Source organism: Malus sylvestris, chromosome 6, assembly GCF_916048215.2.
Source record: "Malus sylvestris chromosome 6, drMalSylv7.2, whole genome shotgun sequence".
Taxonomy (NCBI): Eukaryota; Viridiplantae; Streptophyta; class Magnoliopsida; order Rosales; family Rosaceae; genus Malus; species Malus sylvestris.
In genome coordinates, this window is record NC_062265.1 from 6,337,442 (window position 1) to 6,351,816 (window position 14,375).

The 14,375-nt window shown below is 38.6% G+C and overlaps 2 protein-coding genes and 1 non-coding gene across 3 annotated transcripts; 2 read left to right on the forward strand and 1 right to left on the reverse strand.

Annotated features, from left to right (window-relative positions):
- The first annotated feature begins 1,193 nt into the window (after positions 1-1,193).
- On the forward strand, positions 1,194-1,265 carry TRNAW-CCA (transfer RNA tryptophan (anticodon CCA)). Its single transcript has one exon. It is a non-coding gene; the product is annotated as a tRNA-Trp (tRNA).
- Positions 1,266-1,400: 135 nt separating this feature from the next.
- Positions 1,401-3,095, forward strand: LOC126627474 (protein FIP2-like). The gene has a single exon (XM_050297037.1). It carries the CDS (start codon positions 1,678-1,680, stop codon positions 2,737-2,739), a length of 1,062 nt encoding a protein of 353 aa, XP_050152994.1. The 5' UTR covers positions 1,401-1,677; the 3' UTR covers positions 2,740-3,095.
- Positions 3,096-10,709: 7,614 nt separating this feature from the next.
- Positions 10,710-13,937, reverse strand: LOC126626817 (cationic amino acid transporter 6, chloroplastic-like). The gene is made up of 5 exons (XM_050296218.1): positions 13,340-13,937; positions 13,008-13,230; positions 12,349-12,679; positions 11,938-12,166; positions 10,710-11,709 (listed from the first exon to the last, which is right to left on the reverse strand). The coding sequence occupies exons 1-5, from the start codon at positions 13,803-13,805 to the stop codon at positions 11,153-11,155; spliced, it is 1,806 nt and encodes a 601-aa protein (XP_050152175.1). The 5' UTR covers positions 13,806-13,937; the 3' UTR covers positions 10,710-11,152.
- Positions 13,938-14,375: the final 438 nt, after the last annotated feature.

The window sequence follows — 14,375 nt, forward strand, 5'->3', positions numbered from 1 at the left end:
TTTTAGGAACCAATTCTATTGATCATGCCAATCTCAGGGACTATTTTGAATGTTTACCCAATCTAACAATGATATTCAGGTCAATGGCAGTTCTGCAGCGTAAGCTTTTATAACTTCATCGATTTGTTGCTTCTTGGAGATAATTTTATGTTCTTACTTGTAAAATCTGAGAAATATTTTCTTCTTTTCTAGTGATCGTAGTGTGTTATGTTATCACGTAAATTGTTATGTCGAGCATGGCAAATAAATGACTAGCTGCAACCATTCTTGGCAAAAATTGACACATGAAGCAGGATGGTGTTTATGACAAAAAGAGCACAATCTGAAATTAAGAATTGACATGAATACTGGAGATGGGATTCCGGTTCCGGTTACCAGTTAACCCTAGCTTGTATTGAAAAAAATGGCTTCTACTTGTACCTTGTGCCCTTCAGTAGCATAGTTCGAAAGATACAACGTCCATTTGTATTCCTTCAGTGAGGGGGTATGCAAACTTTGGAGCTCATTGGGGAGAAGTTGAGTAACTTCATATTCCATTGTAGTTAACGTACCAAAAACTCGTATCAAAATCTCAAACCTATTTGTATTAAAGGAAGCAAATATACACGTGTAGACTAGGCAGTTGATAATAAAATGCGCCCGCCAACTTTCACCTTAATTTGAATTATTCTAAACGTTGGCTATGATAGTTTAAAATGAGTAATGTTAGAGAGACCAAAATTTTAAATTATAAATCAAATGATGTGGAAGTTGATGATTAGATTATTACGTAATATTGATTTATGTGCTTATTTCTTATTGGTGACACATAATTTAATTTGTAAATTTGGTCTCCATAACATTATCCATTTACAATTGCATTGTTGCAAAAGGAAACAAAATACTACAAGAACATTCACCCAAAACAAGGGAAATTACTATAATAGAGAAATGGAATAGGATCCTATCCGAATCCTTATTGGTGAGGATCCTAAGGATCAGTTTATCCTATTCGTTCATTAGTCATCTTGAGGCTAGAAATTATTTTGATTTTTTTATTTAAAATTGAATATAAATAGTACCTAATGAAATCTGATTGTACGATGAACGGTTGAGATGAATTGATCTCTAAGATTCTTACAAGGAGGGTTGGAAGAGGATTTTCATCCCACGGAACTAGTATATATTAGGATGTGCAAGGAACTATCAGCATCGGATCCGTGGCGCAATGGTAGCGCGTCTGACTCCAGATCAGAAGGTTGCGTGTTCGATTCACGTCGGGTTCAATCCCTGTTTTTTATCTTTTTAACCTCCTAATTTCAAATCTTACTGCTTTTTCAGGCCCAGCTCAAGGCCCAAACTAATTCAAGTGAGAGAGAGGAGTGAGCAGAAAGAGGTGGTTTAAAGTCAGAGAGAGAGAGAGAGAGAGAGAGAGAGAGAGAGGCACCACCGCCTATGCACTAGACAGTAGTGGGCTGGCTGGCTCACCCAGTAGGCGGAGTAGCCCCTCGACAGAGACTGCATCCTGCTTCCACCTGCGCACATTAGCATTACCCAATCACACCCACCCTCTCTCCCCCCAAATTAATACTACAATGCCCTCCACAACCACCACCTCCTCCATCATTCCTCTCCTAACCTACACCCCTCCCTCTTCCTCCTCCTTATCCTACACCCGAACCCACACTCATACCCACCATGGCCTCACCCACCGAACCCAAACCCCGCAAGTTCCCACCACCCTGCTGGACCCACGACGAGTCCCACGCCCTCATCTCCCTCTACAAGGACCGATGGTTAGCTCTCGGCCGATCCAACCTCAAATCTGCCGACTGGGACTCCGTTGCGTCCTCCGTCAACGACCAATGCCCCCTCGTCTCTCCCCCCAAGACCGCCATACAGTGCCGTCACAAGATGGAGAAGCTCCGGAGGCGCTTTCGGACTGAGAAAGAGCGCGCTTCCACTCATCCAGGTCCGGCACCCTTTTTTTCCTCCTTTGATCTGTTTCAGCCTATGATCGACTTGGAATGCGACTCTCCTTTGGTTTTCGGGTCCAACCCAGATCCGGAAAACCGCATCGCTGTTGAATATGGAGGTGGGTTTCGGGCCAGAAATGATGAAAGTTTCAGGTATTTAGCTGATTCTGATCCAAATTTGAGTGACCCATATGAGACAACCTCAAAAGGTTCCGGATTCGGAGGTGGGTTTCGGGTCAAAAATCTTGTTCGAGGTCCGAATTCAGGACTTTCAGCTGGTTTTGATCGATATGGTAGTCGAGGAAGTGATGGTGGTAGTGGGTTTCCTGTAAAATCATTGGGGGATAGGAATTTCTGGCCTTCAGATTTTAGGAGCAAGAGTTACGGTAAAAGTAACGACAAGTTTAATCCCAAGCTTATCTCGAAGCGTAGTGGCAGCAATGGAGTTGGTTCAGGGAGCAGATTTAATCAGAAATTCAAAGGGAGTTTGCATTCTAATGGCGTCGGTATGGAAGATTTAGGTGGGAGTTCATCTGGGAAAGGGACGGATGATCCGATTGAAGCGATGGCGTCTTCGATAGAGTTTTTGGGAGAAGTGTTTGTGAAGATGGAGAAGAGGAAGATGGAGATGGCCGGGGAGATGGCGAAGATGAGAATGAAGATGGAGATGAAGCAAAATCAGCTGGTAATGGAATCGCAGAAGCAGATGGTGGATGCTTGTGTGAATGCGTTGTGGGAAACCAAGAAGAAGAAGAAGAAGGTCGTCTCGCTTGACGATTCGTAGATGGAGTGATCTGAGCAGCAGAGCGGAGGCTCGTTTATGTAAAGTTTGCTTTCAAGATTAATGAATGATTTAGGATTTATGTTTTGTACTGTGTAGGAAAATGAGAGTAAGAACTATAAAAATATATATGGTAGGATGTGTGCCTTGAAGAAGAAAGAGATTGCTCTGGTCTTAACAAGAACTCAGATATGTAGGGTGATGAGAAACTATGGTAGATTTCTTTTGAAACTTGTACATTGATTCACTGATTCACGGTTCTGAACATGTAAGTTGGTATTGTGATGTAAAACTCTTGGGGTATCTCTTGCAGAAGGCCTTCATTTAATCCTCCATCAGTGAAATGGTTTTTGTGTTTCGATCAGATACTGATAGATAGGTGAAGCACACCTGAGACAGAGATGTGTTGAGACAGAGGGATGTGTTTTCTGATGCTAACTAATATTAAAGAAATTTCATTTGTTTCTCTTGTATTATATCGTTGCTTGCAAGCTAATCAATCAGCCCTAAAACACTCATTTCCATTTGGTTTGTTTCTGCAATGTTTTCCATTCATTTCACACACACACACACAATATATATATGGGACGGATTCGTGACAACATTTTTTTTACTCAACTTTTGACACAAGTTTTTGTGGGGTACACTTCGTAATGTATTTCAACAATCCAAAATGTCAATCTTTTAGGCCTTCCCTCAAACCATGTTTATAAAAAACCATCCAAATCTGAAATCATATGACCGTCAGATTTAATGTTTAAGATTTCATTGTACACCCATGCTTGTCTATTTTTTTTACTACAAATGAATGTTTTAATGGTTTTGAATTTGTCTATCTTTTGCAGAAGATATATAGATAGTTCGGTTTGTCAAAATACATTGTATTTCACAAAAACTTGTGTAAAAAAGAATAGTGCCATAGATCCGCTTCCACATATAAATGTAAATCCACCAAGTTTTTAATTGTGTTGCATGTAAAATGTAAACTATTTAGGTTCGATTTAGGTTCTATAAAACTAAAGGCAACCACCGGATCGATTTAGGTTCGATTTAGGTCCTTTAGGATCGTTCGGTGCACGGTCCTTTTACAACCGAACTCAAAAGTGCATTTACAAATCAAATCAAGCTTAACCTACATCATGTAGGGTTTATGGTAATAATATGAAGGTGCCCAATTTGAAACTCAACGAACTTGGCCCGACGCAATTTGAAACCCGAAATTTCGAATGGTTGACATTTCCCATGTCTTAACTTTCACTTGATAACCAAATAGAGAAGAAGGATAGAGAAAGGCTGGGAAAGATGTACCATACAACGGTTTACAAAATGGAATGAAAAGCTAAAGCCCCGAAGACAAGTTTAAGTTGTTTTCACTCTCAAATTGTTGTTTCATACATTCTTGTAAGGCTTATTACATTAACATTTCCGACATACGGCACTCCACCATTTCGAGTTGGGAAGACTCACATAAGCATTTCAGCCTCCATGATATATTGTTGAATAACCCAACATACTTAATACACTACACATTTGCTTTTTAATTAAAAATAGTCTTAATACACTCGATAAGCTCATCAAAATGGAAAAGAAAAATAAAGCACACGGATAATCTCATCAAGATTTGGATCAAACTAATCCATTGAGAGCAACTCCACGGTGGGTTGTTGCTTGGGGGATAGGCCAGCAAACAGGGCCCTAGAGCCCGGCCTATCGACTCCAGCATGTGGGAGCCCGAGGGACAGTGCAGGCCTGAGCACCAGGCCTGTGAGGAATTGTCAGCCTGCGAGCCTGAATTGGGTCTGACGCAGAGTTGATGTCATCCAAGCGTCGGCCCATTTTTTTCTGTTAGGCGCGTGCATCTCACCCGTGTGCGAGGGGCGTGTCACCCGACATGTTTTCAGTGACTGGGGCTCGCGTCGCAGTTTCGCAAAGTTACCGTTGGGAAGCCACGTGGCTTCCCATGGTCCGTTGGATCTCAACGGCTAGATAATGTTGACAGTCTGATTTGCAACGGTAAAAAAAAAAATCTTATTTAATATCAATCATTGGATCTGAGATCAACGATTGATAATTATTATCCTTTATAAAAAAAATTAGTTTTAAAATTAAGAAAAGTTACCGTTGTGCCACATGGCACAATCTGGAGTGTTGGAATTCAATTTTTTTTTAAATCCAACGGCAGAGATTAATTAGTTGAATAAAAATTAAAAAAAAATTGTAAAAAATCCGAAAAAAAATTTGAAAAATTTGAAATTTTTTTTTTTTTACTTTTCTATAAATACCTTCTCATTATCATCTACCTTACACCACAATTTCATATTTTCTCAACTACTTTCAACACATTCCTATCTTTCTCTCAAAGTTTCAATCCAATTTTTTTCAACAAAATGACTACTGATGCAGGTATGAATTGGTCGCTTTTTGAAGATGTTGCGTTGTGTACTAGCTGGGTTGAAGTTACTCATATTTCAGTTACAGGTAATGAGATGCAGTTGTGAGAAATGTGGAGTCTTATTCATACCAATTTTCTTGAGAAAATGGGTGGGAAAAGAACCAAAGAATCGATGTCCAGTCGTTGGAAATTACTTAGCCAATCGTTTAGTACGTGGAGAGACGCCTTGACACAAGCTAGTGGTAATATTCGAAGTGGGGAAAATTTAGCAGATCAGGTAACAATTTATTAATTTGTTAGCTACTTTGATTACAATTATTTGTTTGTATTATTTATTTGTTACCTAATTTGATTATAATTATTTGTTTGTATTATTTATTTGTTACCTACTTTGATTATAATTATTTGTTTGTATTATTTATTTGTTATCTAATTTGATTATAATTATTTGTTTGTATTATTTATTTGTTACCTACTTTCATTATAATTATTTGTTTGTATTATTTATTTGTTACCTACTTTCATTATAATTATTTCTTCTCCCGCATTGTGTAGGAACTTCAAGCACAAGCTTGGTATAGTGCCAAAACCAAAACCAAAAATAAATCATTCACCCGGTGGGAATGTTGGAATATTGTTAAAAATTGTCCTAAATTCAAAGTTGTGCCTGTCGGTCCAGAAGTTTTTATGAATAGTACCCCTCTACACTCTACACCCGATCATGGCTCGCATATTCATGAAGATGATGCAGAAGAAGTGCTCGAAACGCCCTTCCCTGAACAAGCGACGGGTTCGACCCGTTATCCAATTAGGCCTCAAGGTAAGAAGGCTTCAAAGAGAAAAGGGAATGCTTCCAAGAATGATTATGCAAAGTACATGGAAGAACTTGCTCGCCAAGGTGAATTGACTTTGGCGCGGGAAATGGTGAAATTTGAGGCTGATAAGGCTAGAGAGGAGGCAAAAGTTGTAGCTGTTCAGAGAGCATTTTAAACTAATGAGAGAGAAAGAGAGCTACTTAGCCAAGAAAGGAAACCTGTTAGAGAAGAAAGAATGGCTCAACGAGATAGTGACATTATGAACACGCCTTTAGAAGGGAAATCTCCAAATTCTAAATATTTTTGGAAGTCGGAGAAAGAGGATGTTGTGCAAAGGAGACGCGCAAGAGAAGCGAAAGCAAGAGGAGATGGTCCTAGCACAACAAGAGAAGATCATCCTAGCACCACAAATTGGTTAAGTGATGATGAATAAAGTACTTTGGGTTGTAATTTATTATTTATTGAATAGAGTACTTTATGTTGTTTCCAATTTATTGAATTTAGTACTTTATTTAAAGTGAGAGTAAATTTATTTAATTTGGTAATTTATTTATACTAAAAGAATCTTTATTCAAATGACATAAACACACCAAATAAAATTACATAAATATACCAAATAAAAAAAAAACTCACTAAATGAACTAAAAAAAACACACCAAATAAAATTAAATAAACACACCAAATAAAAACAAACACACTAAATAAAAATTAAATAAACACACCAAATAAAAACAAACACACTAAATGAACTTAAGTATCTTGAGCTTGTTTCAATTGTCACTGGTGCTCTATCAAGTCAATTTGCTGGGCATTGTGCATATATGGCCTTTGAAGTGCATTATATCATTGAATGAGTCTTTCATTGTAACGTCCATCCCTTTCTAATGGCTCATGTTGCACGGGTTCTTCAGTGGAGTCATGAGCATAATATATTTGTGTTTTGGAATTGTTCATCGTGTCTGGCTCATATTCATCAATGGCATCATAATCGTACTCATCTTCCACAATCATGTTGTGAAGAATGATGCACATCATCATGATGGATCGAAGCGACTCTACATCAAACATTCTGGCAGCACCCCTGACAATCGCCCATCGAGCTTGGAGGATACCAAAACAATGTTCCACATCCTTCCTGCACCCCTCTTGACAGCTTGCAAAATGTTTTTCCTTTGCACTTCGTGGTCGTGGCATTGTTTTGACAAACGTTGACCACGTTGGGTAAATGTTGTCTGCTAGGTAGTATGGCCTGTCGTACTGACGTCCGTTGACCCAGTACGTGACTTTTAGTGCATTTCCTTACAGGACTTTGTTGAACATTAGGGATTGGGCAAGGACATTGAGGTCATTTTGAGCTCCTAGAATCCCAAAAAATGCGTGCCAAATCCATGTATCAAAAGATGCCACCACCTCCAAAATGATATTTTTTGCTCATTTTCTATCCCTATAAGTGCCTTGCCATGCACTTGGACAGTTTTTCCATGTCTAGTGCATACAATCGATGCTTCCAATCATCCTAGGAAAACCTCGCATCTCGCCCTTCTTCAGAAGCCGTTGCAAGTCCATCTCAGTAGGTTTCCGGAGGTTTTCTGCAGTGTAGATAGATTAGATTGCTCCGCAAAACCTCATCAGGGACTCAAGGATGGTTGATTTCCCCATTCTCGCTATCTCGTCCACTTGGTCTGCAGATGCTCCATATGCAAGCATCCGCAAGGCAACAATAATTTTTTGTTTAGGAAGGAGACCCATAGCACCAAAAGCATCCTTCTTTTGCATAAAGTAAGAATCATAGTTGCAAACAGCAATCATGATTTTGTTGAACAAATGTCGTTCCATTCTATAGCGACGTCTAAAGTACGTATCAGGGAATGCATTGTTACGGACAAAATAATTGTCCAAGAGTTCCGTACCTCATCGTTGCCTGCTTCTATCAAGGTTTGCGGAACAACTGGGCCTACAGATTTGAGCCACAACTTGGATGACCCAACGGGAATGTGAGGTTCTGGCCATTCTTACTTCGTCATCTCCTTCTACGCTCCTCATCATCTTCCATTTTATTTTGGGCCACCTGGAGATTGGACATTCCTTCTGATTGGTTAAACAATTCTTCCTCTTGCTGATCAATTTCCCACATCATCCTTGAGGAAGAAGAAGACATTGTAAGAAGAAAGCAGAAACTATGAATAATGATATAGATTTTGATTTTGGTGAAGAAGGAAGCAGAAACTATGAAAAATGATAGAGATATTGAGAAAATTGGTGTGAGATTTGTGAGGATGGATGGTGGATTATATGGAGGATTCAGAAATGATTAGGTTGTAGATAATGCCACGTGGCATGCCGTTATTCGTTAAAAATCTTACTGAAATCTATCCTCAAAGATTGTAAATAGATTGTGACATGTGGCGCGACGTGATTGGTTAAATATCTTATCGGAAATCCATCACCAATAATTGTATTTTCAAATAATGACACGTGGGGCAACGAGAACAATTAAAAATCTTATCGGAAATCCATCACCAATAATTGTCTTTTCAGATAATGATTAAAAATCTTATCTGAAATTACAAATAAAATTATTTTGTATTATTTTATAAATAAAAAAATAGTAATATTTTATTGCTAATTGCCAGAGCTATTCAGTGTAGGGGTGGAGATGCAAAAGACTGTTACTGTTTATTAAGGGCAGTTACTGTTCATTGGGTGGATTGAATAGTGAATAGCCTAGGGGGAGGGCTCCCATGCTGGAGTTGCTTTGAAGGTAGTACCTCTTTGATTGGAGCTTTTACTGGAACCCTGCGATTCACCCTGGATAATCACAAGTAGGTATTTGGGAAGAAAGAAAGGCCTCCTATCAAACTGAGTAGACTCTAGCTCTTGTGTCTGCATGATCTGACTTCTATGACTTGTAGTATAAAATAGAAAAGTTATTTAAGCTATTCCTGGGTTCCCGTAAGCCTGCTTTTGCTTCCTAAGCAGGCATTTGGAGAATCGCAAACAGAGTTATCAGAACCCATAAATATCCACAAGTACATTAGAAAAGCTTAAATAACACGAGCTTATAGCTTAAATAACGCATGTATTTTGGAAGCAAAAGCAGGCTTAAATAATTTCCAATGTCGTTGAAATTACTAAAACAATGAAAAGTACGAAGTCTTACATTCTGTGAAGTTTCTGAAACGTCGATTTTATGTTTCATTCGTAAAAAATAATTGGGGTTTTAATCCAAATAGTCCCTGAAATTGACCCTAACAATAAAGATGATCTCTGAAATTGAAAATCAATCAATATAGTCCCTGAAAATAGGTGTCGAAAATCAATGTGGTCATTCCGTCACAATTATGTTAAGAAATCTGTTAAGTGTTGATGTGGCACATAAATGGGCCACATAAGTGATTTTTTCCTCACACTACGGTATTTGAAATTGATCCATGACATCAAAATGGCCCATAAAATTGAAAATTGATCAATGTAGTCCTTCAAGTAAGTGTCTCAAATCAATGTAATTCTTTCTGTCAAAAATTCTGTTATGTGCTGATGTGATACATAAATGAGTCACACAAGTCTAATTAAATTAAAATAAATTACAAATAGGCTTAATAATTTAATAGTTAAAAAAAAATTGTCAGCCCAAAAAACCTAGTCCTCCAATTCCAGTCCACATTTCTATACCACCTTCACTCTCTATTCTCTAAAAAAATCTCAATACACTCATCTTTACACACTTCAACACCATTCGCCTAATTGAACCTGGATCGAGATCACTTTTGGTGACGGCTTGGTCCATTGGCAACGACTTCTGGGACATCACCGTTAACATTTAGGTGATCAACATCCTCACAACCTATCTTGGAGAGCTTGTTCGACACTTCCCTGATGGTCTGGTAATGTAAAGAACAACGAGGTTGCCTTGAGATAATGAGGTTATAATCGAGATGCGTCCATTGTTGGTTGAAAACTATTTCCACACCCCCTCTTAGGCCTTGGTTAACCTTGTGCCTTTGAAAATTTATGGAAGAGAGCTCTCTTTGGAGTAGGCCCTACTATAAAAAAAAATTCCAATGCAAAAAGGTATTTAGACAACTTTTTTAATTAATTATTAAACCCACATCAGCACATAACAATTTTTTTTTACAGAATTGTGATGGAAGGATCATAATGATTTGCGACAGATCAAGGGCTACATTGATTGATTTTCAATTTCAAGGACCATATTGATGGTGTGGGTCAATTTCAAGGACCATCTTGATAGTGTGAGTCAATTTTATAGACCATTTGTGATAAAAACCCATAAATCTTGTGGGGCCACATCACATTTAACAAAATTTTTAACAGAATTGTGATGGAAGGACCACATTGATTTGCGACACCTATTTTTAGGGACTACATTAATTGGTTTTTAATTTCAGGGACCAATCTTGATGGTGATGGTTAATTTCAGAGACCATTTGTGATAAAAACCCAAAATAATTTTTCTCAATTGATGTGTTTGTAGTTTCATTGGTTAGGAATTTGTTGTTAAGAGTGAGGGATTTTGAGAGTTGAAGAAGATAAATAATACATTAAAAATGATTAAAACATGGAAAGTTGACTTTTTTTCCTAGAGGTTCATAATTCCCCCCTTTCTTTTCCTTGGACCATGATATTATTTTAGTTTAGTGTCCACCATTTACTTGCTTGGTGACCCCAATCATCTTTTTTCCGCTCCCATTAAGAGTTTCTGTGATGATAGTTACAGATGAAGCAAAAATGGAAAACCGCAGAAAAAAAAAAAGTACAGCATGTATATCCTTGCTTTGAAAAAACAATTCTTGGGTAGGGGCTTCCCTATGCTTGGGTAGGGGCTTCCCTATTCTTGGGTAGGGGCTTCACTATGTATGTCATAATCCACTCAAGACACAGACAAGGTGATCCCACCTTCATTCAACTCCTCCAAAATAGGCTGGTCTGGGAACCAGTTGCAGGCGAATGACGTGTCACGGAAGCTCCTGTCCGAGAATCTCTCAACACACATAGACAGCACTTTGGTTTTCCATTACTCTTTGTTTTAATATGGCAATGTCATACAGAATTAACTTTGCTATTTTGTTTCATTGGAATTCCTTTTTGCTTGATTGGAACTCCTAAACCCAAACTTAAATACCACAAAAACTGCTATAGGAAGCAAAAAAATAGAAACAAAGAAGAAAGAAGATATTACATAATTTAGTCAAAGTACTTGCATATTGTCTAGCTTAGTTTGTTGCACAGCTGAGCTTGGATTCACTTCATCCTCACCACTCCCCATCTCCTCTGCCTGATAGGTTGAGTGAACACCATACAACAAATAGAACAGCGTTATGAAACATGCCCATATTGCAAACCTTTCGAACGAGAACTTTTTCAGTGTCGTCATGAGGAACACATTAAGGAAGATGGACAGTGCAGCAGGCCATGGCATGAATGGCATCGACCACCCTATCTGATGGCGAACGCAAGGAATTGCGTAGTTGAAGAAGGCAATGATGGTGACTGTGGACACCCCGAAAAGCGGTAGCCCCCACCATTGTTGATGAAACTTCCATGACATGGAAAAGCCAATAGCACTTGATGAGAGGAGGAAGAGGAACAAGAGAGTTTGAAATGGAGGGTTGTTGCTAATGATCACGTATCGCCGGTAAATGAGAGCATTCGCCACAAGGTAGAACACCAAGAGCGTGCCGATAGAGATCATTTCCATTACTATTTCGAGGTCGGTGAAGAGCGCAATTGATGCTGTGCAAAGTCCTGCATCATATTTAGGAGAGAAAAGGATATTCATCAGTTTGCTCGGTTTTCTACTCTATTTTTTTCTTTAACCGTTCCTAATCTTGTATGATCAAAGGGGTGCATTTTCAACACTTAAAAATCAATTCAAGATCAGTACTTGTAAGTATATAAAGAGTTGAACTCTCCCGTATGCGTGACAGTTATTAAACGCCTACGGGGAATATAGTCAAAGGTTTACTAAATTACCCAAGAAAAGGGTGGCATTCAATGGAGTGCCAGTTGAAGGATGGACCTTGGCTAACCATGAGGGCACCAGCCGGGCCCTTCCAATGACACAAAGGTATCTTGCTTGGCCTAACATTGCTACCAAAAGTGAAGCGACAATCCCCAAGCTTGCACCTGCCCCTACCACATTGCTTGCCCATCCCCAACCAATTTCTTTGAATGCCGTTGAAAATGTCACTTTTTCTGTTATCTATCAATCCATGCATTTTAACGATTAATTCCAGATCACTCATTAGAAATACAGAAAAAATACTAATCTAAGTTAGACTAAAAGGAGGGAGAATTTGAAATTCGGATTGAAGATAAAAGCCCTATCCACCAGGGCTAATCCACCACTTGCGTATAGTACTCATTTTTAACAAAAATTGTTACCTTGTTGTAAGGAACCATCAAACACAAGGACAAGGCCATGAGGCAATAAAGCACAGAGGTGATGACTACGGAACCAACGATTCCAATTGGCAAGCTCGTCAAAGGGCTTTGGATCTCTTCCGCCATGGTTGAAGCCGAGTCATAGCCGATATAGCTGAAGTAAACCCTAGCTGCCCCATCAAGAACACCTCTAACACCATAAGGAGCAATTCCTTTAGGCTTCACCAAGTTTTTGGAAGTCCCATTGCAGAAACCAGCAATTATAATAAATCCAAAGAAAACCACATGGAAGACTGTCATAATTAAGTTCAACAGGGAGCTTTCCTTTGTGCTGCATTATTAATCCAAAAAAAGAAATTAATATAAATCACCCATCGTTTTCATGATCCACTCAAACAAATTAAAGATACCATCACTTGAGAACCCAAAAAAAAAAGAAAATAAACACTTGAGAAATTATTATCAATATGCAATGGTAATATACTAAAAAAAAAAGTTGGTAAGTGATAAATATTTGGACTTTCTGTAGTGTAAAATACTCTAAAAAAGTTCTTGCCAGTTGCAAAATGTTGGTCACACAAATTATGAAAATAGGAAAGTAAAATATAATATATAGTAAAAGGAAGGGAAAAAAATTATAGGCAGGAAGATCATGTAACCTATGGCAAAGGCAGAGAGTGAGAAGAAGAACAAGAGCAACAGCTGGGAAGTCCAACATATCATATCCCTTTACCAAACCATTCACTTCTACTCTCCATGTCCTTGGATCATTTTCTCCAAATGTAGAGGATAAATACTCAGTAAAACTTCTGGCAACAGCGGCGTTCGACAATACGTACTCCATAAGTATATTAGCCCCAGCAAAGTAACCCACAAATTCTCCTTCATTATACAAATGAAAGTAATTAAAAAAGAAGAAACTGAAGAATATATTTATATATTTAGCTAGTAAGTAGGCTAATTAAATAAATTTTCATACGTATGTACGTACCGAAGGTCAATCGGAGATAACTAAAGGCACCACCTGCAACTGGGATTTGGACAGAGAATTCAGCGTAACACAAGGAAGAAAGGAGGGCTGACATTCCAGCTACGATATAGGAAATGAAGACGGAAGGGCCAGCCGTCTGGTGGGCGACAGGTCCAGTTGTGACAAAGACTCCAACACCAAGCATTCCTCCAACGCCGAGGGCAATCAAATCATACCACTTGAGTTTCCTTTTCATGTCTGCCCCTGACCTTTGCCTCACTTGGTTCAGCTCTTCGTCAGGGGTCCATGTGGCAAGCATTCTCCTCCTAAGCCTGTGGGGTGTTTGGGACAGCGAATGAAGATACTTGGAGAAGCAAATGGAGGCAGCAGCAGTGGTGCTGTTTCTGGGTGCTGTAGTTTGGCTGGTGGTGGTGGCCATGCTTTTTGTGCTACAACATACGATAAGTTTAAGTGCTTTGGCTTCCATGGGACAGCTGGGTGTGAAGGGTTTAAATATGCATTTGGGGCAATGGTCTATTGCTTGATTCTTTCACTAAAGATTGAAATGTGAGAACCCATACCTTTAGTGAAAGCCATGCACCAAGTTTTAAAATGACCTTTAAACCCTTCCCCTCTCTCTCTCTCTCTCTCTCTCTCTCTTTCTCTCTCTCTCTCTCTCTAATGCACACACATGTACACTACACAGTGTGTGTGTATATATATACATACACACGCGCGCACACACACATATATACATGGAAGGCTTTTAAAGGAAGAGATTTCTACTTTTTTTTAATGGGATCCTTGTGGGGTCTACATTACATCGAATTTTAACGATTCGAACTGTCTATTTTTCAAGTTGCACTTCTTAGATCATTCTTGCAAAATATTGGCCAAATCGGAAATATATGAGACATCTAATTGAGTTCAAAGAAATTGACGAACACTTTGTTTATTCTATAAAAAACAATGAAATTTCATTGTGATAATTAAATAGGCAAATGATTTTTGATCGAATTGAATTTTTGTAAGAATGATTTATGAATCGAGACTTATA

Bases quoted from the DNA above. Each gene is read 5' to 3' on its own strand.
- LOC126627474 (XM_050297037.1), top strand. From the start codon at position 1,678: ATGGCCTCACCCACCGAACCCAAACCCCGCAAGTTCCCACCACCCTGC.
- LOC126626817 (XM_050296218.1), bottom strand. From the start codon at position 13,805: ATGGAAGCCAAAGCACTTAAACTTATCGTATGTTGTAGCACAAAAAGC. The intron at 13,231-13,339 runs GTACGTACATAC...TGTATAATGAAG, and splicing joins TTATCTCCGATTGACCTTCG to GAGAATTTGTGGGTTACTTT. The intron at 12,167-12,348 runs GTAACAATTTTT...ATGGATTGATAG, and splicing joins TGATGGTTCCTTACAACAAG to ATAACAGAAAAAGTGACATT.